This window comes from Elephas maximus, chromosome 2 (genome assembly GCF_024166365.1).
Source record: "Elephas maximus indicus isolate mEleMax1 chromosome 2, mEleMax1 primary haplotype, whole genome shotgun sequence".
Taxonomy (NCBI): domain Eukaryota; kingdom Metazoa; phylum Chordata; class Mammalia; order Proboscidea; family Elephantidae; genus Elephas; species Elephas maximus.
In genome coordinates, this window is record NC_064820.1 from 7025013 (window position 1) to 7051857 (window position 26845).

Here is a 26845-nt window from a genome sequence, read left to right on the forward strand (position 1 = left end):
TGGTTTCTGACCCCCGAGATGCTACATGTTTCCCGTCTCAATTCCTCTCTGAAGAATGGGATTAAAGTTACCTCCTTACGGGTTGGGCCTGTATAGTAGACAAGCAAAAGCAGGGTTTGCTGCACTGTGGCTGCAGCCTTGGTGAGCCCTGGTGATACAGTGCTTAAGCGCTCAGCTGCTAACCCAAAGGTCCATGGTTCAAACCCACCAGCTGCTTCTCGGAAGAAAGATGTGGTAATCTCCTTCCATAAAGATCACGGCCTTGGAAACCCTATAGGGCAGTTCTGTGAGGGTTGGTATGAGTCGAAATCGGCTTGAAGGTAGTGAGTTTATACAGTTTTGAGGGTGAACGTGGCCACCTGTCCGCAGCTGATGTCCAGGGGCGCTGTCTGCCTGTCAGAACAGAGGCTTTTCTTGGGCCCCAGTTAGGGCTGGCTTAGTCCACCTGGAGGAGAAGGGGTTGTCACAGGGTCAGAGGTCACCTCCTTTTAATTAAGTAGTCACCTCCCCATGGAGGGAGGCTGCACCTGCACCGTGGAGCTGGAGTCGGAGCTGCTTAAGCCCAGCTCTGTGGAGGCGCTTGCACAACTGTCCCCCGGCAGCTGTGGCCTCGCTGCCTGATGCCACCCCCTCACCCTTCTTACTGCACTGTTATGGGCTGAATTGTGCCTCCCTAAAAGCTATGCCAAAGCCCTAACTGATGTACCTGTGAATGTGACCTGGTTTGGAAAGAGGGCTTTTCTTGCAGATGTTATCAGTTAAGTTAACGAGGTCATACCAGTGTAGGGTAGGTCCCCCTCCCACACGAATGGCATCCTACAGAAGGGGAGAATGGGCAGGGGGACAGAGCCACACACAGTGGGGAGACACATGTGAGGATCCATCTATGAACCAAGGAACACCGTGAGACACCAGGGGCTATCAGAAGTTGAAAGAAACAAGGAATTATCTTCCCCTAGAGCCCTCATAGAGAGAGCATGGCCCTGCAGACACTCAGAATTTGGACCTCTGACCTCCAGAACTGTGAGACCCTAAGTTTATGGTCTTGAAAGCCACCCATTTGGTGGGCTTTTGTTTTTTGTAGCCCCAGGACACCAAGACACTCACTGATCTCTGCAACAGGCAGCCCCACCACTCATTCAGGGGTGCTTTCTCCTGAGGCTGACTCCAGAACTTTCTACTACATTCCAGAGCCCCATTTCTCTCTCTTGGAGATCAGTTTCCCCAGCTTTCTGTGCCCAACCCCCAGATCTCAGAAGAAAATCTCATGAAGCATCATGAAGCATTTCGGGAGCACATTGTACAATATAAAATTTATTATAAAACTTCAGCAAATATAAATATTCAGGTGCCTTTTCAGAACGGAGCGGCACCATAGGAAAGGAAGGTTGATGGCAGCACCAGTATTGACAGGGAGATGCCAGAGACACGCTGCACCTCTCTTTGTTCAGGAATCTTCAGCCTGCGCTCTGAATGGGTGTCACAGCAACAGCCAGACTTCTCGGAAAGGAAGGCAACCCACAGCACAGAAACCAAACGCAGGACTCTGAGGCTGCATAGCAGCACCCGGCTGCCTTCTATTATGGTGGTACCGCAGGTCTTCATTGGGACAGCAGGGTTTGGTATAACCTGTCATTCTCTATTTGGGTACAACCTGTAATTCTGATTAGTCATTTAAAAAAGAAAAGGCATCAAGAAATGGGTTTAAGTAGGAGCACTCCCTTGAAATAACAGAAAGAGACAACATAAAATGTAAAAATCTCTCCTTTGGCAGCACACGAGTCTGGAAGGCAGGGATTTTCCGATTCCCGCACACATCAGCAAAGTCCTCAAGCAGAGCACAGCATCCTGCTTCTCTCTAGGCAGGTGCCCAGCTCTTGTCAGAGGGTAGAAGCATCCAGACGGCTGTCTTGGGGCTGTAGAATCTCCTGGGGACAGAACCCTGGGCTCCCCTGTCCCCAACTGTCCCTCACCAGGCAAGTCAGGGGTGAATGGCAGTTGGAAAGGGCCTTTGAGGTGGGAGCAGAGACTGGCAGAGTAGTGACAGATATTTTTTACTTATTCATCTCATGTTCTTTCCTTCTTCTTAAAAAATCACCATGCAGGCTAGGGTTATCAAGCTCAGCTCTACCTGCCTTTCCAACGTGACTAGTCTGAGATGCAGACTCTGGTGCGCATTGCTGCTCCTGCCCTTCAGAGGGGGTACCCTCTGCCTGGCTTTCCAGCGGGTTTGCCTGGTTGGGGTCCACTTTTCAACTGAACAGGAACATATACATTTGTGTGTGTGTGTGCGCGTGCGTGCAAATACAGGTGTATGCATCCAGACTCACAATCACACACACGCACACACATACACACGTACCTATGTATACATGCATACATGCACACACGCACACACATGTGCACACAGGTGCATACACATGTTCACACACAAGCGCACACACACACGCACATCACACACAGTCTGCATCAAACAGCCTAACTTCATTTCTCTTCCGGCTTATCTCTTCCTCAGATGTATTCCCATGGAGTCTGCACCGATCATTTTGTGCTGAAAACAGGGACTCTCTGGACGACGGGGCGTCCCACTTACAGGTTGGACTTGGAACAGGCCCGGCAGCACTGCTGGCCGTAGAACCGGTGGCGGCACACTCCGTGCTGGGGCACCAGGTAGCACCAGCTGAAGTAGTCTTTGCAGAAGACCTCTGAAAGGAGCACACTGGCGTTAGTCCCAGTGGCCAGCACCATCAGCGAGTACCTTTCTTTGGCTAGAAAAGCACATTTGTCATTGCTTTGAAATTGCTACAAGAGGGTAGCTCTTCAGGTCTGACTGGAACCTGTAGAACTTGCTAATTTCAGAAGACCCTTCTTGGGAGTTTCCTGGAAAATTGCCATTTTCTTCTCTTTCTGCTAAGCCCACACAGTCAACCACTCACCCACTCAAGATGAAGGATGCTCTGTTGACTGGGCTTCAATTGTCTAATTCCCGCTGCTCCTCCTCTTGGAGGAACCTTAGGCCATCACCTCTTCAAACACCAGAGACACCTGAGGGTCCATATACTGAGGGCGTCCAGGGGTATGGCTGGCTTTTTGTCTAACTTAGGGGAAAAGCCCTCTGTATTTAAACCAGCCTTCCTTAAATAGGCGAACAGCACTAGCACAGGACACCAGTCATGCTTTCTTAGTGCCAGTTGCACTTCCCAACCAACTCGTGCCTGACAGCCATGTCATTTCTGGGGAGTTATGGGAGCAAAGATGCCACCTTCAAGACTAAGGTACACCTGACTCAAGCCATAGTGTTTCTCATTGCCTCATATGCATGTGAAGGACGGACAATTAATAAGGAAGACCAAAGAATCGACACCTTTGAATTATCATTGGATATACCATGGGCTGCCAAAGAACGAACAAATCTGTCTTGGAAGAAGTATAGCCATAATGCTCCTTAGAAGCATGGATGGGGAGGTTTTGTCTCACCTATTTTGGACATGTTATTAGGAGGAATTAGTCCCTAGAGAAGGACATCATGCTTGGTGAAGTAGAGGGTTAGTAAAAAAAAAAAAAAGGAGACCTTCAAAGAGATGGACTGACAGTGGCTGCAACAATGGGGTCAAGCATAACGATGATTTAGAGGATGATGCAGGACTGGGCAGTGTTTCGTTCTGTTGTATGTATGGTCGCTGTGAGTTGGAACTGACTTGACAGTGCTTAACAACAACATGAGAGAGGTAAAGGAACCCTGATGGTACAACAGCTAAGCACTCGGCTGCTAACCAAAAGGTTGGCGGTTCAAACCCACCCAGCAGCTCCAAGGGAGAAAAGACCCAATGATCTGCTCCCATAAAGATTACATTCATAGCCTAGGAAACCCTACGGGGCAGCTCTACTCTATCACATGGGATCTCTGTAAGTTGGAATCGACTTGATGGCACCTGACAACAACACAACACAGGGAAGGTGAGAAACATGGAGGCGAAGGTGAAATGAGGGAAAGGTATAGCGGATGCAAGGCTAGGGCTCCAGGGCTCTCTGACCATCAGGCACCCCACTTCCTCAGGCTTATAAGGAGCTGCTCCAGAAGCTTGAGTTTCCACTTCGGAACACCAGGTTGGGGCAGGGGTCAGGGTACTCACCTTTCTTCTCTGCGATGGGGCAAAAGTGAGTGTTGCAGGCCAGGGAGGCTGCGGGCTTCTGGTGGGGGACACAGCCGCTGGCCAGCCGGCCCCCCACTCGGCACTGCACTGCCCGGGTCTGCACACCGCCCCCACAGCTGGCTGTGCACTGCAGGAGGAAACGCACAAGACCATCCATCACCTGTGGAGGCTGGAAGAGAGCTGAAGACCATCACGGGAAGAACAGTTTAACAAGGAAGGCGGTGGTGATCCAGACAAAGGTAACACCTGCTTACCTTTCCTGTACTCGTGCAGCTGCCCTGCCTGGGGCCGGGCCCCTGCCCTGCGGGGACATTCAGAAAAGTCCCTCAAATTCACTATCAGTATTCCATTGTTCATTTGAATAAACAGCCTGGACTGGCTGGGATTTGAACACCTGGAGTCTGATGTTAGAGTCTTAACTGTGGGTTTGTGAGATTGAGCTCTTTATGGCAGAGGGGAAAAAAATGTAATTAGCATACTGAATTTAAAAAAAAAGTACACAGATTGGCATATTATCTCCTCAAATTACAGGTGCGGCTGAAAAAAAATTAGACATTCTCTCCCTAAAAGGAAAGTTACACAAAAGTTATCCTTCTGAGTTAAAAAAACAAAAACAAAAACAAACATCCTCCACGTTTATGTTTCTCTTTAAAGTATCTCAGAGTAGCAGGGTGCTAATGTTAACACACTGGACCCCAGAGCAAAGCCACTTTCCTACACATGCTGGGTTCTTTCCTAAGTCTTGAAAGCAGGACGGGCCCTAGTCATTGCTGGGGGTGCTGGCTGGTTGGGGTAACTTCCTCATTTCCTCTCTAATCCCTCCTTGAAGGGTCCTACCCCACTCAGGTCCTTCATCGTGATTACTGGAAGGAAGCTCTTCACTGAGCTAGTCACATAAGGGACTCCCCTTCAGAGGCAGCACGCCTGGAGCAGGGGAGGCCGCATCCAGATTCCAGCCCCAGCAATGATGAGCCGTGGCCATGGACCTCTACTTCGTCCCTCGGAGCCTCAGCTTCTCCATCTGTACAATGATGGCTGTGGCTTTAGGGTTATCCTGAGGTTTGGGAACAATGGAACCACGTCTCTAATGGGTCCACTGGCACAAGGAAAGGACTTGACATGTGGCAGTAATGTACTCTAGCCTCCCTGAAGCTCTGCACTTCAGAGTGCCCAAGACTAAAAACCAAATAAACAGCACGGCAGACACCCAAAGAGGGAATATTTAGAAGAAATCCTAGAATCCCTCATGTCAGAGCTTTGCAGTTCATTTCTTAGGATGTATTTTCCATTTGTTGGATAAAATCAGGGGAAATGCCTGAAACTTCCATCTTGCCTCACTTCTCTATTCCTTTCCCATATGGCATTCAGAGAGGGGAGTGATAATACCATGTATTTGGAGTGCCACTAGGTAGGACACCAGTTGGGAGGACGCTGTCCTGCTGCAGGCAGCAAGGTGGCCAGGCCCAGGGCGATCCCAAGAGGCGGAGAGGATGGAGCATGCATGAAAGAGGAGGAAGAGTGAAGACAGTCAATTGCCCAGGCCCCTGGTTAGATGGTATCTCAGTTTCTTAGTGCTGTTGTAACAGAAATACCACAAGTGGATGGCTTTAAAGAATAGAAATTTATTTTCTCACAATTCAGGAGGCTAGAAGACCAGAGTCAGTGTGTGGCTCTTGGGGGAGGTCCTTTCTTGTCTACTGAGCTTCTGGTAGCCAGCAATCCTTGGGGTTCCTAGGCTAGTAGATGCATCTGCCCCCGTTGTCCTCTGACAGTGTCTCTCTTCCCTGTGTTTGCCTGCTCGTCTCTGTCTAGGCTGCTCTCAATATCACCCAAAAGTGATTAGATTTAGGACACACCTACACTGACAGGTCTCATCAGCATAACAAAGAAAACCCTATTTCCAAATGGAATTGCATCCACAGGTAGGAGGGTCTGGACTTTAACACATCTTTGGGGGAGACATGATTCAATTCATAGCAGATGGGATTCAAACAGATGACACACCTAGATTAAAAAAATAAATCAACTGATAGGCTCCTGTGTCTAAGTACTACAGCATTATAAGATTAAAGCCAGGAGCCACCGCACAGAGGGTTGCATAAAGGACACTTGGAATGAAGCATGCCTTAGGCCAGCGTTGTTGTTAGGTGCCTTCGAGTCAGTTCCGACTCACAGCAACCCTATGTGCAACAGAAGGAAACACTGCCCAGTCCTGCGCCATCCTCACAATCATTGTTATGCTTGAACCCATTGTTGCAGCCACCGTGTCAATCCATCTCCTTGAGGGTCCTCCTCTTTTTCGCTGATCCTCTACTCAATGTTCTGCTACTATTTATGAGGTTTTCGCTGGCTAATTATTTTCAGAAGGAGACCACCAGGTCCTTCTTCCTAGACGAGTGGCAGCTATGACTTCATAGAGTGGGCCACGAGAGAGAAAACATTTTCTGACCGAGGAGCACATGTTGCACAATTAACTCAAGGTTACTACAGTTCCCTGATGAATAGTCCCTTTCTCCTGTTGTGGGAGGCTGACCGATCCCAAGTATGGACAGAGGGTACATGTGCATGGAAGTCTAGAATGTTGTTGAGTCATGGTCAGACAGACTCAAAGTCAAGGGCATATCTGGAGAAACCAGGGTTGTTCTCTGGGCGTAACAGTCACCAGGCTACAGGTCTGGCATGAAGAAAACTATGCCCCACATTGAACCCCATCACCAAGTTGTGGGTTCAGTTGTGTCCCCCAAGAATACATGTTCAAGTCCTCACCCTTGATACCTGTGATTGTGACCTTGTCTGGGAATAGGGTCTTCGCAGATGCAGTTAGTTAATATGAGTTTATACAGAAATGGTAAGGACCCTAATCCAACATGACTAGTGTTCTTATAAAAAGAGAATCGACACAGAGAGACACAGAGGGAGGATGCAATGGAAGATAGGCAGAGACTGGAGTTTGCTGCTACAAGCCAGGGAATGCCTGGGACTACCAGAAGCTGGAAGAGACAAGAAAGGATCCTTCCCTAGAGCCTTCAGAGGGAGTAAGGTCCTACTGACACCCTGAATTCAGACTTCCAGCTTCCAGAACAGTGAGAAAATAAATTTCTGTTGTTTTAAGCCCCAGTTTGCGGAATTTCATTAGGGCAGCTCCAGAAAGATCATACACCAAGCAACTTTGTCTGGTATCCCAGGCTGGGGATTGCTGGACAAGCCAAACCCTACAGTGACATGACAAAACTAAGCCCCTTCGGACCCAAAGAATCGCCGCCTCTGGGTGCCTGGAGGCAGCTGCCCCAGCTCCCCAGGCCTGCAGGTTGAGGCATTCCCATCTTACTGAATGTGCAATTTCTGACTCAGAACCCCAGAGATTCCTAGTAGCAAGAGCGCCATGAGAGCTGGAGAAGTCTGGGAGCGTGTCTGACGAGAGCGTCTTCCATCACCTGGCCAGGTACACACATCACAAAATAGCCAAGATCTGCTGAGGGGGGGAAATCAGGTGTAAGCCAGAGAGAGACAGAGGAAGCTGCAAGTTTGTGAAGAAATGAAGCCAAACCACAGCGATGAATATGCTCGACAGGGAAAACTACATGGAGTTTAGACTGAGAATTATGTAGCTTGTTCTCAAACAGGGCTACTGGCTCAAAAATGCCAAGAATGTGAGCAATTAACGGTGCACCTGCAGGAAGACTGGACAGGTAACATTCTGGATGCCACAGTGTGGTTAAACGCTTCCTTTGAAACACAAGGACCATGCTGTACAAAATGGGGACCACGCATGACTCCCATTGTTTCCCCAAACCTACAAGATGTGCACAGGATCCCTGTCTATCAGGTGAGAGCAGCAGGTCCTGGTCTGGGGCTGGCTCCTATGGCCAAGTCAGACTGCAGGTGAACAAGCAGTCGTGGAACCTTTACGGTGACTAAATCCCCAGGGTCTCAGGGTTCTCCAGAGAAACAGAAACAGAACCAATACATATGGAGCCCTGGTGGTGCAGCGGTTAAAAGTTCAGATGTTAACTAAAAGGTTGGCAGTTCAAATCCACCAGCTGCTCCTTGGAAACCCTATGGGGCAGTTCTGCTCTGTCCTACAGGGTCACTATGAGTTGGAATTGACTCCATGGCAGGGGGTTTGGTTTTGATATAAGCATATACATAGTCTGTTGAAGTGTCTAAGCATCTGTGTGTGTTAGAATGTGTGTGAGTATGTTTGAGTGACTTTGTGAATGTATGAGTGTGTGTGTGTATATGAGTGTGGGTGAGTGTGTGCAGTGCAATGAATCAATTTTATATGGCCTTTCTAGCCATACAATTGTAACTCCCACATAATGATTGGCTGGGGCTGTGAAAATTGAGTAAATTAGTGTCTATCAAGGGAATTGGTCAGTTCATGGTCCTGATGGGAAGGCCACGTCTTGAAATTGACAAGGAGTTTTCTTAAATAAGGGCCAATCCTACAGAGGTTCAGGGGACCTCACTACGATTGAGTAAAAGTGTCTGAAGTGGAGCATATCCTTTGGACCAAAGGACCCAGGGTCCCTGAGCTGAGAATCTCCTAGACCCAGAAGAGAGAGCTATAACACTGAAGACGGCAGAGAAACAGCAGCAGCGGTAGTGACAGAAACCAGGAGAACAGTGCGAGGCAGCTGCAGTGGGCTTGCCCACCCATGAAGTGATAGAGCACTGTAGTGCCTTTATGCAGGAGGCTTGCTGATAGAGCTAAAAGAGCTGGAGCACTTGCCCATGCAGGGCAGAGGCCTGAGTGTGCCCTTCCTAGGGGCTGCCTCTGAGAATCCTGTGCAGGGATCTTCCTATAGCAGGGCAGAGCCGGATGCTTCTGGGAAGGGGGCTTGCCAGCAGAGCTAAAAGAGTTGTAATCAGGGCTTTGAACTGGTCCAAACTGGTTCGTTCATGGCCGGCGACAAAAAACTGGAACAAACTCAAATTTTTAAAATTCAGGTGATCCAGAACCATAACTGGAACAAGAAAAATTATGGGGCAAAGCCCTGGAATGGGGAACTTGGAAGAGGCATAGTGAGCCCTTTCAGGAGTCTGATATGGATTATCGACAGGACTATGGAGAGTGACACACATTCAAAGTGGGGTGATCAGCCACCATCTTTAAACAGGGCACCATGGTTTCTGACTCTCCACAAAATCCAGTGAGCAAGAGATTTGGTTGCTATGGAACATGTACACGGCCTTTGTTTTCTAAGAGGGAGACTATTTATAGCAGGGCTTTGACCTGTAATTTTTCCCATTCTGGTTATGGTTCCAGTTCACCCAAATTTTAAAAATTCAGGTCTGTTCCAGTGTTGTTTATTTGGCCATGATTGAACTGGGAAGAATCTGTTTGAAGCCCTGGCTATAACACTTGCTTATGCAGGGAAGAGAGGCCTGAGTCTGCCCTGTGCAGGGGTTGCCTGCCTCTCTCCCTCCCCAGACAGCAGGGGACTGGGTAATGTGGTAGCAGGAGAGCCCCGCAAGCCTGGGTAGCATGGTGGGAGCTGGCAGCAGAGGCTTAGAGGGGCCCAGCAGCAGAGGTTCAGGAGACCCTGTGCAGGGTTCTTCCCACTAGCAAGGCAAGGCCCAGCAAGCCCTAGCAGTGGAGCAAAAGCCTCAGGAGCCATGCAGGCCCCCTGAGCAGTGTGTGGGTACCTGGAGGCAGCAGTGATGTGAACACAACATCTGACCTGATGCACAGCGCGCCTGCCCAGAGACGTAGAATGGGCCTGGGTAATTTGAGGAAGGGTAGCAATCCCCCTTTGGGAATCTGTTGTTGTTTATTGTTTGCTTTCTGTAAATAAAAATAATGGCTTTCACTTTGTCAACACTGGGTAAAGCGTCTCCTGTGTCTGGCTCGATCACAGATGAATGTAGCACCCATGAAATGCTTGGTGCCAGTGGGTGTACGTTCTCATTTCTAGCAGTCTAAGGCTGCCTGAAAGTCTGAGGCACAGCCCGTCTGCATGTGCATGCAGACAGATAGGCAATGCACACAGTGTACATGAGTGTATGTGAGTGTGTGTGTGAGTGACTGGGTCTTTTTTGTACAAAAGGTCAGTCTTCAATTGCCACAGTGGAAAACCAAACTGCTTGTCCGTGACATGCTCCTTGCCCCTCAGAGCTATAGATTTCCAGGACATTCTGTACACGGTCCTGGTGAAGAGCTCCTGGAATGAGCCAGGGCCTCCCTCTGACCCACACTGACTGCACACCTATTTCTGCCATGCAGAGTCAGGCAGCCCAACGGTGTTTGCACTTAAGCCGTTCCCAGACCAATTTAGCGTGTGAACCACCTGACGCTAAGTCCCAATGACCTGCATGATTTAAGTCAGCCCTAGCAGAGGCACTCCATTAAATGGCTTGATAAGCAAAATCATTTAAATCTATGGAAACCCTGTGCCCTCAGTAACAGAAAGGCCAATCTTTAAACAGTTACAAGAATAAACCTGTTGGGGGCCAAGTCCAGCCAGGCACCCAGCCATTCATCAATGCTGACAAGTTTCCATAGCTCAGAGGGCAGGGCTTGGGTGCAAGTGTCTACAGCAAGCACGGTCCTTTGAGTTATTACCCCGAATGTTACAGACATAGGACATAAAAACGAGTCACACTAGATAAAGCTCTTAAGGGAACTTAGGATAAAAATCGCTTTTTAGACAACCGTTGGAATATTTCAGATCTGTGAAAGCTATTCAAGATGTGTTTTTGGTTTCAGTCAGATGCAAAGATTGGTTTAAATTCAGTATAATAAAACTGGGGTTTGTCTTGCTAAATTTGCCTGAAGTCTCTGAAAGGAGCAGGATGGGGTGCACATGGGCCTGGCAGCCAGAGGGTGGGGAGCGGACGTCAGTCCCAGAAGCCTCTGTTTCCTCACTGACAAAAGGAAAGGAACAGAAGACAGCGGTCCCAGGGGGCCAGGCAGCATGGCTACCAGCTACACTTCTCAAGGAGCAGAGAAACCAAGCCATCTGCCAGAGAAAGAGCTCCACTTAGCTTCTTTGCTCTTGATTGCTTCTTCGTACTGGAAACGGTGTTTACTCAGAAAAAAAAATAAATAAAGGAGGTTACCTGGGAAAGGTGTTCCCGGGTGGTGCAAACAGGTAACACACTCGGCTGCTGACTGAAAGGCTAGAGGGTAGAGTCACCTACAGGCACCTCGAAAGAAAGGCCTGGTGATCTACTTCTGAAAATTGTCATTGAAAACGCTCTAGAGCATAGCTCTACTCTGAAACACATGGGGCTGCCATGAGTCCTAACTGACTAGACAGTAATTGGTTGTGGTTATCTGGGAGAAGCTTTTAGCTTTGATACTTTTTTCTTATGTAAAATAGGAAGTGCTTGCAAAGAATATAATTAAAATATCCCCTACTACAATAACTTCTTGTTGTTAGGTGCCTTTGAGTTGGCTCCCACCCGCAGTGACAACAGAACAAAATGACTGCCTCATGGTCTATGTACAAGTTCCTCATGAACACAGTTAAGTGCTCTGGAATTTCTGTTCTTCAAAACGTTATTATCCATAATTTGTTATGATCCACACAGTCGAATGCCTTTGCATAGTCAGTAAAACACAGGTAAACATCTTTCTGGAATTCTCTGCTTTCAGCCAAGATCCATCTGATGTCAGCAATGATATTCCTTGTTCCATGTCCTCTTCTGAATCCCACTTGAATTTCTGGCATTTCCCTGTCGATATACAGCTGCAACCATTTTTGAATTGCATTCAGCATAATTTTACTTACATGTGATATTAATGACAGTGTTCGATAATTTCTGCATTCTGTTGGATCACCTTTCCTTGGAATGGGCATGAATAGGGATCTCTTCCAGTCAGTTGCCCAGGTAGCTCTTTTCCAAATTTCTTGGCATAGATGAGTGGACACTTCCAGTGCTGCATCTGTTTGTTGAAACTTCTCAATGGGTATTCTGTCAGTTCCTGGAGACTTGTTTTTCACCCATGCCTTCAGTGCAGCTTGGATGTCTTCAGGACCAGTAACTTCAATTAAATTATTTCTATTTGAGTAACTGTTGGAGTGGAGTTCATGCATTTCCAAAATGAAAAAGCTACATCGGGTTTGAAAATAACAGGGACCCAAAGTGGAGCTGAAAAACAATTACAGGGCACCATGTAAAGTTGGCAATCGATTTCTCTTTTCTTCTCCAAAGATTCAGGGACTGTTTGAGGGGCACAAACTGTGCTCCACTGCTAACCTCAAGGTTGTGTCATAGATTGAATTGTGTCCCCCAAAATATGTGTGAACTTGGTTAGGCCGTGATTCCCAGTATTGTATGGTTGTCCCCCATTTTGTGATTGTAAATTTATGTTAAGCAGGATTAGGGTGGGATTGTAACACCCTAATCCAGGTCACAGCCCTGAGCCAATGTAAAGGAGTTTCCTTGGGGTGTGGCCTGAACCACCTTTTATTTCTCAAGAGATAAAAAGGAAAGGGAAGTGAGCAGAGAGGGAGACCTCATACCACCAAGAAAGCAGTGCCTGGAGCAGAGTACATCCTTTGGACCTGGGGTTCCTGTGAGGAGAAGCTCCTACCTAGTCCAGGGGAAGATTGATGAGAAGGCCGACAGAGGGAGAAAGCCTTCCCGTGGAGCTGATGCCCTGAATTTGGACTGTTAGCCTACTTTACCGTGAAGAAATAAATTTCTCTTTGTTAAAGCCACCCACTTGTGGTATTTCTGTTATAGCAGCACTGGATAACTAAGATAGTTGGCAGTCTGAATCCATCCATTGGTACCACAAAAGAAAAGCCTGGCAATATGCTTCTGTGCATGTTACAGCTAAGAAAACCCTATGGGGCAGGGCTCTACTCTGTAACACATGGGGTTGCCATGACTTGGAATTGACTCAACAGCAACAGGTTTTTTTTTTTTTTTCTTTTTTTGGTGTTTCCTTCTGTAGAGCTTATAGATTAGCACAAAATTTGTGTTAGCAGGGGGACAGTGGTGGCCTGGCTGGAATGTGGTATGGGTTTTTATAAACAGGTTATTGACGTGGCTGTTGTTAGTCTGCTCCAGCTCATGGTGACCTTATGTACAAGAGAACAAAATGCTGCCCGGTCCGGCACCGTCTTCCTGATGGTTGGTATGCTAGAGTCCATTGCTGTGGCTATTATGTCAACCCATCTCACTGAGGGTTTTCCCTCGTTTTCGCTGACCCTCTACTTTACTAAACATGATGTCCTTTCTTAGTGATTGATCTTTCATGACAGGCAACTCTTAAATCCTTAATTAAAAACTCACCCAAACTATGGAGCCAGGGACATGGCTACCTGACCTGGAAGCGAACTGTGGACAAGCTTGCTAGCTAGTCAGCCTGCATTCCCTCCATTTCTCTGCAGGCCCTTATCCCTCATCTGATCAGATAAACATATACTTGGGGAATATCCTCGATTACCTTAAACACACTTATCCTCTCGCCTGCTGCAAACTAGCAATAAGAACTGTGGAACCGTGTGCATTTGTTTCAAACTGAATTTGGGGTAAGTGGGCAGGAAGCATGGGGCTGGTGAGCCAGGGCTGCCTTTTGTCTTTTAAAAATGCTGCACTATTAATGGGTCCCTCAACAGGACAAGGTATACCCACAGACAACGGGAACAACCTTAAGGCAAGCGTCTGCTCTGATAGACTGTGCACCAGGTGAGGGAAGTTCTCCAGATAGAGATTATGAATAGCCCTTCGTCTCACTCACTGAACTGGCTTTTCCTTTAAAACTCACACAGTCAGCAAGCGTTCCTTGAATAGCTGGTATGGATTAGGTGCCATGGTGGGCACTGGGGACCCCTTCCACACACATGTAAATATACGTGCATATAAACATGTATACATGTGTATATACATAGGGGATGTGTGTGTGTAAAACACTCAGCATAGCCTGCGGCAAAGCAGTGCCTAGATACAGTTCTGATTGTTATTGTAAGGCAGGGAACTCAAGCCTGAGGACAGCAGCCCTGACCGGCTCCAGGTATGCGGTGTGAGCACAGGAAGGTGTGGACGGAGGGTGAGTCATGACCGTCGTGCCCCCATCCAAGCAGGAAGCATTTGTGGGCAGTGGCGCAAGGCAGACATGCAATGACGGCTGGGCCCCACACATCCAAGAGCGTCATCCCTGCAGTATCAGGGGCCGCCAGACCCGCTGGGAGGTGTTTCAGAGAACAGACCCAAAAAGGTTCATTGAGAGTGATGAAGGACAAGCACTGGCTCAAGTGCTCCTTGGGGTGGGCTGTGAGGATCAAGGAAGGCCAGGGCTTGCTGGGGAATGGAGGGACTTTCCTTGTGATCTGCATGTCACAGTGGACCTCTGCTTTGTGTCTGAAAAATTCAGTGTCTCACCTTCGATGTGTGGGAGCAAACATTCCCTAATGTGGCTATGGAACCTGCCAGGGACCGGGGGTCCATATACTGCAAGGAAACAGGAAGGGCAGGACCTGTCTTCTCATTTTCCTCTTAAAAACCCTCAGTCCGCCCCCCGGTGACAGCGGGCTCTGGCCTGATCTTTGTTCCGTTGCCCTAACCTCAGAGTGTGATGCCCTCTTGCTGCCCGGAAACTGTCAGGCAGGCCAGAGTGGGATGGCTGGCCAGGCCTGGCTGCTGGCCCCACTGAGGTCGATGGACCACCAGAGGAAGAACACATGCTGAGCACTCGCTGAAATCATATGGCCCCTGTGGGACCATCGGCAGGCCAGCTTCTACCTCTCACTAGCTCCAGGCGGGCAGCTCTCTGAGCCTCAGTTTCCTCATCTGTGCAATGGGATGATGATGTCACCTCTTCGCACCTGCCGAGGCCCCGCCTGGGACTGGAGTGCTCCTGAACCTTGTTCTCCTGCCCCAAGCACCCCCTGTACCCAGCTGCAGCAACCTATGGGAGGAATAAACACACCGCAACCCCACAGTGCAACCGGCACATAGCAGCTCCCAGTTGGTGTCGGCTGTCATCACTGCTTTAATTCCTGGTGTCCCCAGCGTGGGCACAAGGCTGGGATTCTGTAAATGCACTCCAGAGAGCAGGAGTGCGAGGGCCCTCTGCGGGGCAGCAGTGGAGGGACAAAGGAGGGGTCTCCATCACAAATCCAACCCCTCTTCTTCCTTGCATTCCCTTCCACCTTATCTCTTTGGGAAGAAGGAGAGGGTCAGAGAGGGAATGTCTGCCCCAGAGTGGAAACTGCTATGCAAGGCAGAAACAGGCTCTCTCTGGCCGACCGAGGAGAACATGAGAACATGGATCTCCACCCACACAGGTACATGGGTTCAGGGCAAGGGCCCTGCCCTACAAGGCTGCCTAGACTGGAGAGCAGAAACCTCAGCAGGAGGAACAAGAGAACATGACCTGGGGACATGGAAGAATCCAGAAGCAAAGGGCCTGAAGAACAGAGCCACAGATGGGGAGGTGGGGTGAGTGGGCACCAGCAAGGGTCCAGAGCCCACAGCAGCCCCAGGGTGCAAGCATGGTGGGCTAGGATAGCAACAGCAGAGTTCTTTCTCTTAGGGTCAAAGGAGATGTGGGAGGGGGAGAAAGGCGGTTTGTGGTTAGCGGGTATGCACTTAGAATCACTGATTTGTTCTGGTCTCGTATTTCTTCCCCACTCACTCTTGTATCTAGGGAATTCTGCCCCAATTTTACCAAGCAGGTTACATGTTCCTACTTTGAATCGGGTGACACTTTAGAATGAGACCATGTGGCCTCGAGGATTCATGTCAACGCCATCTCCGGGAACACAGGCACCAAACACACTATCAAGAAGGGTCCACTGAGTCAACACTGGGGATGCAGCCCTCCAGACGCCTCCCGGGAGACAGCACCAGTGTCTGCCCCACCACCCGCCAAGAGTTTAGCTCCCCCTACCTGAGACCAGGGTGAGGTCACCCAGGTGGCCCGCAGGGGGCCTGCAGACAGGTGCAGGGGGTGTTTGGGGCAGGAAGACAGGGTGCAGGTGCGCTCCAGCCCCAGGTCGGGCTTAGGCAGGTGCAAGCACTTCTTGGAGGCCAGCTCTCGGTACTTCCCGGAAAGAAACTTTTCAGCACATCTGAGGACTCTTGTCTGTATTCCTCTGTCACATGTGACTGAGCACTAAAAAATAAAACAAAGACGGGGCTGAAAAATATTTCTTCTGTAATGGTCATCTCTTTTGCAACATCTGCAGGCTTAAATGGTCCACAGTTACCATCCGCTTGAGCATTTTTGTAAGGGTAGACAGTAGACATTCTATAAAATGCATTGCGCCTTTGAGTTTTATGAATGCATTGTAGTGCCCATGTGTAACACAGTAGAACTGCTCCATGGGGTCTTCCTGGCTATAATCTACCGGTGCAGATCACCTAGCACTCCTTCCATGGTACCGCTGGGTGGGTTCAAACCACCAACCTTTTGGTTAGTAGCTGAGAGCAAACCATCTGAGCCACCCGGGGTCCTAGAAAAAACTAGGACTGTGGAATACCATGGATTGTAGCAATTCTGGGATACTGGATGCTCAGCACATCCTACATAAAGCAGCATATTTTTTCTTGGTTGTATGTTTTGATATCTAAGTTACACTAAGTACTCGATCTCTTCCAGATAAAAAAGTGACCTAAATAAACAGCAAAGGAAATTCCAATTTATTGAGTTCATACTATATGTCAGACTTGTACTAAGGAATTCACGTTTTATCTTGTCTCTTCTAGTCGCCATCTATTCCAACTCATGGCAACCCCATGTGTGTCAGAGTAGAACTGTGCTCCACAGGGTTTTCAGTGGCTGACTTTTTGGTCTTGTCTAATGTTTATAAAAACCCAGTCAGGCCTTTCTCCCTCCCCATCCATCAAAATAAATAAATAAAAGATCTTGAGGTCCTAGTGGCATACCATTAATGGGCATAAGGTGGGCAGGGCAGTCAGAAACCCTGAAGGGGGTAATTCCACCACTGTCATTGCATGGAAGAATGTGGATGTGGGGCTGTGGTCTATCAGAATGCACAGACCATGGTCACTAGCACCCACCTGCAAGTGTGACATGGCCCCTAGGGTAGGGGCAGGGAGAGGAAACTCAGACATACAGGTTCTTCCTAGAAAGCCAAGTGCTGGCCATGAAGACCAGGAACACCCACAGAGAGCAAATCCATGCTTCCCCCAGGCCTCTGTGAGCCTGAGCTGTCCCTGCTGCCAGAAACCCTGGCATAAGCAGAGGCTCTGGGGAAGCTGGCAGGCCAGATGGAGGCTGGGGCCACTTCCTGCGCAGCACATGACAGGGGAGTGCTGAGAGGCCTCTGGGGAGGGGGCTCCTGCGGAGGGGGGTCCTGAGTGGGGCCTGGGGTGTGCCCAGCATTGCTGACTTGTCCTAGGGCCCAGTGGGTGGTGCTGAGCAGTGCTGAAGGGCCACTGGGCTGAAGTGCCTGGAGGTTATGTGAGTGGAGGAGGCCGCAGGTTGTGTGCCTGCCTGGTTCTGGACTCACACACCACCCTTAGGCTTACAGGTGTGCTTTCCGTGTGCCCTGATGCCAGGACGGAGGCCGAATTGGAAGAGTCCTCTGCCGGTGGTTGAGGGCCACATCTGAGAGAGCAGCTTTTTTGGTCTGTGTATGTGTGAGTACACGTGTTTGTGCACCTGTGTGTGCAGCTGATGTGCGTGTGAGTGTGTGTGTGTGGGCATGTGCATGCGTGTCCCCTCGAGTCCCTGGGTGGTAATAACCGTTAACACAGTTGCCTGCTAACTGAAAGGTAGGAGGTTCAAACCCACCCAGTGGCAACTCAGAAGAAAGGCCTGCAATCTACTTCCAAAAAATCAGCCATTGAAAACCTCATGGAGCACAGCTCTACCCTGACACACAGGGGGTCACCAGGAGTTGGGGTCGATGTGACAGCAGTTGGTTTCTGGTATCATGCTCTACCAGTGATGAGGGGCTTGCCTGCTGCCCCCGAGGCTGCCCCGGTGTGGGAGGCTGTGCTGGGCCCAGGGCAGCGGTCTGCACCCCATGCAGGGCCTGGCCCACCTTGGGTTAAATCCCATCACAAAGCCTTTCACACTGCAGACATTTCCAAGTGTGATTCCCCCAGAGCGGCTCCAGGCAGCCCCAGAGGCTGCATCAGCGAGTCTCAGCAAACCCAGCAGAGGAGGTTTAAAACTGCTCATCCACTCCTGTCTCTGGAAGTGGGTCCTCCTTTCCAGAGTAGCTCGCCTTCTTCCGGCTCTGACCAGAGAGGGCATCCTGAGAAACACCTACAGCTGCTCGGGAGGTAGGTGAGTCCCTACAGCCCACCATGAGCTTGGAGGAGTGCGCCCTGTTCTTACTCTGAGAGCCCCCAACCCAGGCACCTCTGCTCAGCACTGAGTGATGCTGGCGTTGGGGCCTCAGGACCAGGGGCTCCACAGACACGACTCAAAAGCCCAGGAGACAGGAGGAGTGCCCTGGGGGTGGGTTCAGGCCTGGAAGGGTGGCCCGAAATGAGGGGAGCAGAAACTTGGACAGCACAGAGACCCAGGGCAAAGAGAGGGAACCAGATAAATGATGAAAGCAAGAGGCAGCCTGGAGAAGACGCAGGTCTAACCCATTTTATCTGGACCAGGTGCACCTACCTCAGATCAGGAGCACCTACCTCAGACCGGGAGCACCTGCCTCAGACCGGGAGCACCTGCCTCAGACCGGGAGCATCTGCCTCAGATAAGGAGCACCTACCTCAGACCGGGAGCATCTGCCTCAGACCAGGAGTACCTACCTCAGACCAGGAGCGCCTACCTCAGACCAGGAGCACCTACCTCAGACCGGGAGCACCTACCTCAGACCGGGAGCACCTGCCTCAGACCGGGAGCACCTGCCTCAGACCGGGAGCACCTGCCTCAGACCGGGAGCACCTGCCTCAGACCGGGAGCATCTGCTTCAGACCGGGAGCGCCTGCCTCAGATCGGGAGCGCCTACCTCAGACCAGGAGCACCTACCTCAGACCAGGAGCATCTGCCTCAGACCAGGAGCACCTACCTCAGGCCAGGAGCACCCACCTCAGATAAGGAGCACCTACCTCAGACTGGGAGCATCTGCCTCAGACCAGGAGTACCTACCTCAGACCAGGAGTGCCTACCTCAGACCAGGAGCACCTACCTCTGACCAGAAGCACCTACCTCAGACCAGGAGCATCTGCCTCAGATCAGGAGCACCTACCTCAGACTGGGAGCATCTGCCTCAGACTGGGAGTACCTACCTCAGACCAGGAGCACCTACCTCAAACCAGGAGCACCTACCCCAGACCAGGAGTATCTGCCTCAGGCCAGGAACATTTGCCTCAGACCAGGAGTGCTTACCTGGGACCAGGCGGCACTTACCTGTTATAAGAAGCGTCTACCTCAGACCAGGAGCACTTACCCAGGACCAGGTGCATCTACCTGGGACCAGGCATACCTACCTGGGAATAGGCACATCTACCTGGGAGCAGGTGTACCTGCCTGGGAACAAGCACATCTACCTGGGACTGGTTGCCCCTACCTGAGACTGGCCGCACCTACCTCAGACCAGGCAGACACCAGCCACTGCAGCTTCTTATGCTTGTAGCAGCGTTTCAGCAGGCATGCCTCGTGAGTCCTGGGCTTAGGCTCCAAGGAGCAGACGGCGTCGGGCAGCAGCTGCGCCCTGGCGGATGGGTTGGTGCTCTTACAGGCCACGGACCTCTTCTTCCACCCCTTCCCGCAGGTTCGGGAACACTGCGCAGGCAGAGGGAGGAGTCAGCTCCACAAATTAGCCTGTGTTCCAGTCGCTAAGACGACAGCTCCTATAGGACCCTGGGGATAATCTCGCTTTGCATCCCACAGGAAGGGACCCAGCACCTCCCTCACTTCACGTGCTCATGTTACCTCTGCCCAGGGCCCGGCGCTCCAGGCAGGTGGGCAGCTCTGGGTGTTGCAGGGCTGTCTGCTGGTGGGCATGGGCTGAGGACACAGGCTGGCCGAGACTGGCTCCACTCTGTAGTGGGTCTGCTGTGTGCACTGGACAGGCCGGCTCTGAGCTCCACTGCCGCAGGTCCGGCTGCAGGCACTCCAGTTCCCGATGGACCAGCTGGAGGGACAAGAGACCCAAGGAGTGGGGCCATGGCCACGTCCACACAACAGAGGCCAGCAGTGCCCCATCCATTGCCCACAAGCCTGTAGTTACTGTTAGTTGCAAGTTTCCCAGAGGTCTAATTCTGCTCTGCAAATCTGCTGCAAAAGACTTCTTTAAGACCACAGCCTTCAGTATGGATTGCACCTCAAAATAAAGAAAACAAAAATCCTCACAACTGGACCAATGAACAATATCATGACAAATGGAGAAAAAATTGAAGTCGTCAAGGATTTCACTTTACTTGGATCCACAATCAACACCCATGGAAGCAGCAGTCAAGAAATCAAAAGACGCTTTGCATTAGGTAGATCTGCTGCAAAGGACCTCTTCAAAGTGTTGAAGAGCAAAGACGTCACCCTCAAGACTAAGGTGCACCATTGTCTCTTTCCACAGATTTAGCCAATTTGATTTCTGTGTGTTCCATCTGGTGAGGTCCATGTGTATAGTCGCTGTTTATGTTGGTGAAAGAAGGTATTTGCAATGAAGAAGTCGTTGGCCTTGCAAAATTCTATCATTCAATCTCTGGCAATGTTTCTATCACCAAGGCCATATTTTCCAACTACTGATCCTTCTTCTTTGTTTCCAACTTCTGCATTCCAATAGCCAGTAATTATCAATGCATCTTGATTGCATATTTGATCAATTTCAGACTGCAGCAGCTGATAAAAATCTTCTATTTCTTCATCTTTGGCCCTAGTGGTTGGTGTGTAAATTTGAATAATAGTCGTATTAACTGGTCTTCCTTGTAGGTGTATGGATTTTATCCTATCACTGACAGCATTGTACTTCAGAATACATCTTGAAACATTCTTTTTAATGATGAATGCCACACCATTCCTCTTTGAGTTGTCATTCTCAACATAGTAGACTATATGATTGTCAGATTCAAAATGGCCAATACCAGTCCATTTCAGCTCACTAATGCCTAGGATATTGATGTTTATGTGTTCCATTTCATTTTTAATGATTTCCAATTTTCCTAGATTCATATTTCGTACATTCCAGTTTCTGATTATTAATGGATGTCTGCAGCTGTTTCTTCTTATTTTGAGTCATGTCACATCAGCAAATAGAGGTCCTGAAAGCTTGACTCCATCCACATCATTAAGGTCAACTCTACTTTGAGGAGGCAGCTCTTCCCCAGCCATCTTTTGAGTGCCTTCCAACCTGGGGGGGCTCATCTTCCAGCACTATATCAATGTTCCGCTGCTATTCATAAGGTTTTCACTGGTTAATGCATCACAGCAACACGCAAGCCCCCGTACGACAAACTGACAGATACGTGGGGGTCACTTACTTTAGACAAGCACAATTCTGCTCTACAGTACTCTCCCTGGTCCCTGTCTCTTCTCACTTCCTTGTCTGAGGTCTGTCATTCTTCTCCCCTACCCTGCCTTTTGGGCTCACGTGGTGTGGGGAATTACCCACCTCCGCACAGTGTGTCTGCTCTCTAACTTTTATCTTAATGGAAAATTCCAAACACGCAAAAAATAAAGAGCCCTTGTGTCCCCATCCATCATCTTTGACAATTATCAGCTTAGGCGTACCCTCCACCCTAGTAAAATTTTGCAGCAAATTCCAAATGTGTAAATAGTTTACATGCATCTCTAAAAAATAAGGATTCTTTTTTTTTTTTTTTAAACACAACCAACAATGCCAATATGACACCTAAAAAATTAACTAAAATTCCATTAAACATTCACTCAACCACAATACCATTATGGCACCTAAAAAATTAACTAAAATTCCATTAAACATTCACTCAACGTTCCAATTCCCAATTGTCTCATCAATGTTACAAGTCAATCTGATCAGCTTGTTTGAATCAGAATCCAAATGAAGTCTACACTTTGCCACTAGCTGATGTCTTTCGTCTCTTTGACTCCACAGGCTCTTCTTTTATCTTGTTTATTTTTCTATTCAGTTTATTTGTTGCAGAAAAAGGATTGTCCATCTTACTGAGTCTCCCTTGGCGATTTTTGGAGAGTTTTGTGAATGACATCCTCTTGGTGTTACTTAACATGTTCCTCTTTCCTCTATAATTCCTGTAATTTGCCACTTGGAGCTAGAGGCTTGATCACATGCAGATTCAATTATTATTATTATTTGTATGACTACATCATAAGTGATTACATGTTCTTCCAATAGAAGGCTTATGCTGTCTGGTTATATTTCTTCCAATTCAGTGGCAGCGGTCGATGCTCAATCATGTTTTCTCTCTAAATAACTTGTTTTCCTTTTCTGGTTATGAGAGTACTCCAATTCACAGGTGATGGGAGGTATGATGGCGTCAGGGCTGGGCTCAGCCCCATGGCACCACTGTCTGGTCTTGACAAGCCTAGGTGTGTTTACAAAGCAGTAGTTGGTTTTCAGAAGTCCTTACTCAGGAGGGAGGGCCTATGGGAGGTACCTAAGGGTGGAAGAGTCCAGAGGGTCAAAGTGGGCCCTGGAACAAGTCCCTCCTCAACTGTTGTGGCTGTGATCCCCTCCAGGGTCAGCCATTTGGACTCTAAGAGGGTTGATTTTGTACCTTCTGTCTATACTTGTCCAGCCCCCTGTGGGCTAAGGAGGAAGGAGATGGGGGCATTTAGCAAAATCTGAAATTCTGTGTAAGACTTTGGAGCCCAGGGGCACGGCCTTGGTAGTTGTGAAAAGTAGCACTGAAGGAAAAGGAAGCCATGCTCCTCTTTCTTCAGGCAGTAGGGCACGACTGTTCTATGATGAGGAGCTCAGAGGGTCGGAAGCCCAATGTTTTCCTGATGCCAAGTCTCTACTCCATCAGCTTGGGTCCTGATGGCGCCATCCAGAGACAGCAGTGTCCAGAGGAGCCCTAGTGAGTCCTGCCCCAGCTAAGTCTCAGCTGGGGCTCAGAGCAGGGCACCAGAGTATATATGCTTTGTATTCTACTCCACAGTGTTTTTGAGTCTGAGTCAATAGAACAATAATTTTCTCCTGAATCTCCTGGCTAAACTGAAGATCTGTGAAGATGCTCCAAGCCTATCCTCTGGTTTTGTTTTGTCCCATCTTCTTCCTCCACACCATACCCCAGCACACACGTTCATATGGAGGGCCACAGCACTAGCTCAGAGCTCCTGAGGAGCCTCTCAGAAACATGTAAAATAACACTAGGTGAGAATTTTTAGAGGTCTGAGATTGTGAACTCAGGTTACATATAGAGGAATACAGGGAAGGAGATAAAAATTACCCATAACCCTTCCTTCCAGAGAAAACCAGCTGCTCTTTTCAGAGATAACCATCCTAATTATCTCTTCACATTTCCTTCTAGTAGTTTCTCGGAATGTGTGTATGTGTGTGTGTGAATTTTTTTTTCTTTAATATGGTTGAGGGCAGGCAGTATATGCAACTTTTTGCTCAGCATTTTTAAGACTCAATGTCTAAGCTAAGCACTTTTCTTACTGCAAAACCTTTGTTAACATTTTTTCCATGTCTTTAACATTTTACAACAAGGATCAAAAGATATGTCTCAGTTGCCTAGTTTTGCAGTAACAGAAATGCCACAAGTGGGTGGCTTCAAAGAACAGAAATTTATTTTCTCAGAGTTCTGGAGGCTAAAAGTCCAATCCAGGGTCCCGGTTGTGTTAATTCCTCCCTTGTTGGTAGCTGCAGGCATTCCTTGGAGATTGTCGCATGGCATCTGTCTTCCTCAGTGTGTACACGTATTTCTGTGTCTAATATACACTTTTTATAACTCAGAAGTGATTAGATTTACCGCCCAGTATGACCTAGTTAAATATAACAAAGAAAACCCAATTTCTAAACAGGATTATATCCATAGGTATAGGGGTTAAGATTACAACACATATTTTGAGGGGGATACAATTTAACCAATAATAGTATAATATCTAAATACAAAAATAAAGACAAAATGAATTGAGGAAGCAACCACTTTCACTACTGAAATCGTAAGGGATTACACCCTTTGGTTGTAGAGAGTAGGAAACCATCCAAGGCTTAACAATATTCTCAAGGACCCTGTGGTCTAGGTGTTCCTAACCTAGGGCCCAGAGTCCCCAAGCTCCAGCAGATCCTTGGCATTCTGGAAGGAATTGTCCTAGTTCTATATGTGATGTGTACACTCCAATTTCTGGGCAAAATGATGAGTAGCTTTCCTCGAATTCTCGAGGGTGTCCATGACCCAACTAATTTTAGAGCCGTCTTTTAGATTCCTCTGAAGGTTCTGGGATTAGGCTAGGTGGTAGAACGGGGAGAGGGACATGGACAGTGCTGCCTGGATGTGATGCAGTGCAGTTCCACCCTGAGACCATAGGCAGCTCCACCATATTGCTTGGCATCTTTTTGAAGCACCATAATATACTAACTGACTTCTATTTGTAGAAACTTGAATTATTTCATGGTAATTTTTTTTTTTTTCCTGAACAGATCTCATTATGGTTCTCAGAAAATTATAAAAAAGGCTGTAATGAAAAATTTTATAAGCATAAAGAGAAATCATTTCAGGCTTGTAGGAATGATCCTGTATCAGCCATGGACATGCCTGGATTTTCCAGTATCAACAGGGCTAGTGTTTTTGTAAGGAACCCTGGTGGTACAGTGGTTAAGTGCTTGGCTACTAAACCAAAGGTTGGTGGTTGAAATCCACCCAGAGGCCCCACAGGAGCAAGATGTGGTAGTCTGCTCCTGTAAGGATTATAGCCTAGGAAACCCTATGGGGCAGTTCTACTCTGTCATATGGGGTTGCTATGAACTGGAATCGACTCGACGGCATCTAACAACAGCAGTGTTTTTCTATTACCGGTTAAACTGTCTATAGGACACGACCTCATTAGGAAGGATCGGCTCTAGGCCTCTGTGGTGGCTGCGATGAGCCTACATTTGGAGCCCATCCATAGCTCCTTAGCTACCTCTGTGTTATTTTATGCTGTTTTTTTGTTCCTTCCCCCTTCTTACATGCACTGTCTCCATCCTGCAGCCTTATAAACTATAATTGATGTGTCCACACTGGGGCTGCAAAAGGCATCTTGGCTAATCTCAGGCGTTTCACACCCCCTTGTTAAATCCTCCTGTCTCCACCATCTTGAGTTGTTCCAACTGTGTGCATCCACCCCCTGCCCTTCTCTCTTAACTGCCCATCATTAAGAAATCCCCTGAACGAAGATCACTCACACCACATGTGGGAATGCCAAGTGTCTGTTCTGTTTCACAAGCAGAGCTCTGGGGAAAAAGTCTTGATTCTAGCTCATTAAGGAGTCAGGATCCACACAAGCTTCTGTTCTGTGGTCTGAGGCTCCCATGATCACAGTGAGGTGTGCTCAGTAGTGAGCTGGCAGCCATGCTTGCTCCAGCTTTATTTTGGTTTTACTAGGTCCACTAATCTGGATAATGTAAGTGACTGGTAATAAGCCATATCAGTCAGGCTTCCAAAGCCAGTGTAGGAGAGGACTCAGCCCCCAGTGCCAGGGCTCTCCATCATCAAGGGCTCCCTCACAGGCACACCCTCAAGGCTCTCCGTGCTGCCAGGAGAAGTGTTGGGAATTATGGCTTTCACACAACAGTTTAGGTAGGATGCCCTGGCATCATTTCTTCAATATTTAATATCCCTAATTACCAACAGAGCCTGGTGGTGCAGTGGTTAAGCATTTGGCTGCTAACCAAAAGGTTGGCAGTTTGAATCCACCAGCTGCTCCTTGGAAACCTTATGGGACAGTTCTATTCTGACCTATAGGGTCACTATATGTTGGAATCGATGGCAACAGGTTTTTGAATTATCAACAGTCATTAGTTGTTACTCAAATATGACTCCCCCTTCCCATATTTTTAAAAAATGGAAATAACATTTTGATTCTGCTTGTGTAATGTTTCCCAACAAGAGTAATTCACCTGAGCAAAAAACCTGGTCAAGAAGTTACCACAGAAACAACTCCTTGTGCCATGACAACAATTCAGATACACGGCCAATCTGGACCTGAACTCTGCTGGGCTAATGAGAGCCACAGGAGGGTTGCTCCTTAACTTGGCATCAGCCAGTCTCTCAGAGAGCAAATTTTGGCAATTCCATCTTATAATTCAGTCTTATTTTCTTTCTTCTATTTATTCTCTTTGAAGTTTCAAGATCACAAGCTCTGCCATTCTATTTTCAGGAATAACCTTTGACCTCCTAGGAACTAATCTTTTATGGCTCAATAAACACGTGGAATGATGACTGGGTGGAAACCATGTCACAACAAAATCTACAAGAAGGCCATGATCGATATTAGTATCCATGGTTGGATTTAGTTCAACAGGGTTGAGGGCTAGGTGTCATGAAGGATATGATAAAATATAGCTTTAATTACAAAGTGGAGGTGCTTTTTCAACATTAAAATCAGGCTTCAGTACTCAAGGCTTTCACATGTTTATGTGTCTGTCACAACATTCTCTCAAGGACTTGCTTTGCTCCAGGCTTTGCTTTCTTGGTGGTGTGAGGTCCCTCTCCGCTCTGCTCCCTTCTCCCCTTCTCTCTTTTATATCTCAAGATACAACCTAATCCTGTAGATTGAGACCTCCTCATTAACATAACTGTCTCCAATCCTGCCTCATTAATATCATACAAAACCAAACCAAAGCCTTGTCTTCAAAGTTAGGATTTATAACACATACAATGAT

At 48.3% G+C, this 26845-nt stretch overlaps 2 protein-coding genes across 2 annotated transcripts in view; one reads left to right on the forward strand and one right to left on the reverse strand.

Annotated features, from left to right (window-relative positions):
• Nucleotides 1-4579, forward strand: part of LOC126062905 (uncharacterized) — a 150924-nt gene extending 146345 nt beyond the window's left edge. The window contains exon 4 of the mRNA XM_049860990.1: nt 2516-4579. The gene's annotated coding sequence lies outside the window, so the exon portion shown is untranslated. The remainder of the gene's footprint in view (nt 1-2515) is intronic.
• ADAMTS16 (ADAM metallopeptidase with thrombospondin type 1 motif 16) overlaps nt 2590-26845 on the reverse strand; it is a 290702-nt gene continuing 266446 nt past the window's right edge. The window contains exons 19-23 of the mRNA XM_049858762.1: nt 19975-20176; nt 19630-19824; nt 16003-16227; nt 4134-4281; nt 2590-2705 (exon numbers count right to left, since the gene is read on the reverse strand). Of these exons, the coding sequence (XP_049714719.1) occupies nt 2590-2705; nt 4134-4281; nt 16003-16227; nt 19630-19824; nt 19975-20176 (886 nt within the window). The remainder of the gene's footprint in view (nt 2706-4133; nt 4282-16002; nt 16228-19629; nt 19825-19974; nt 20177-26845) is intronic.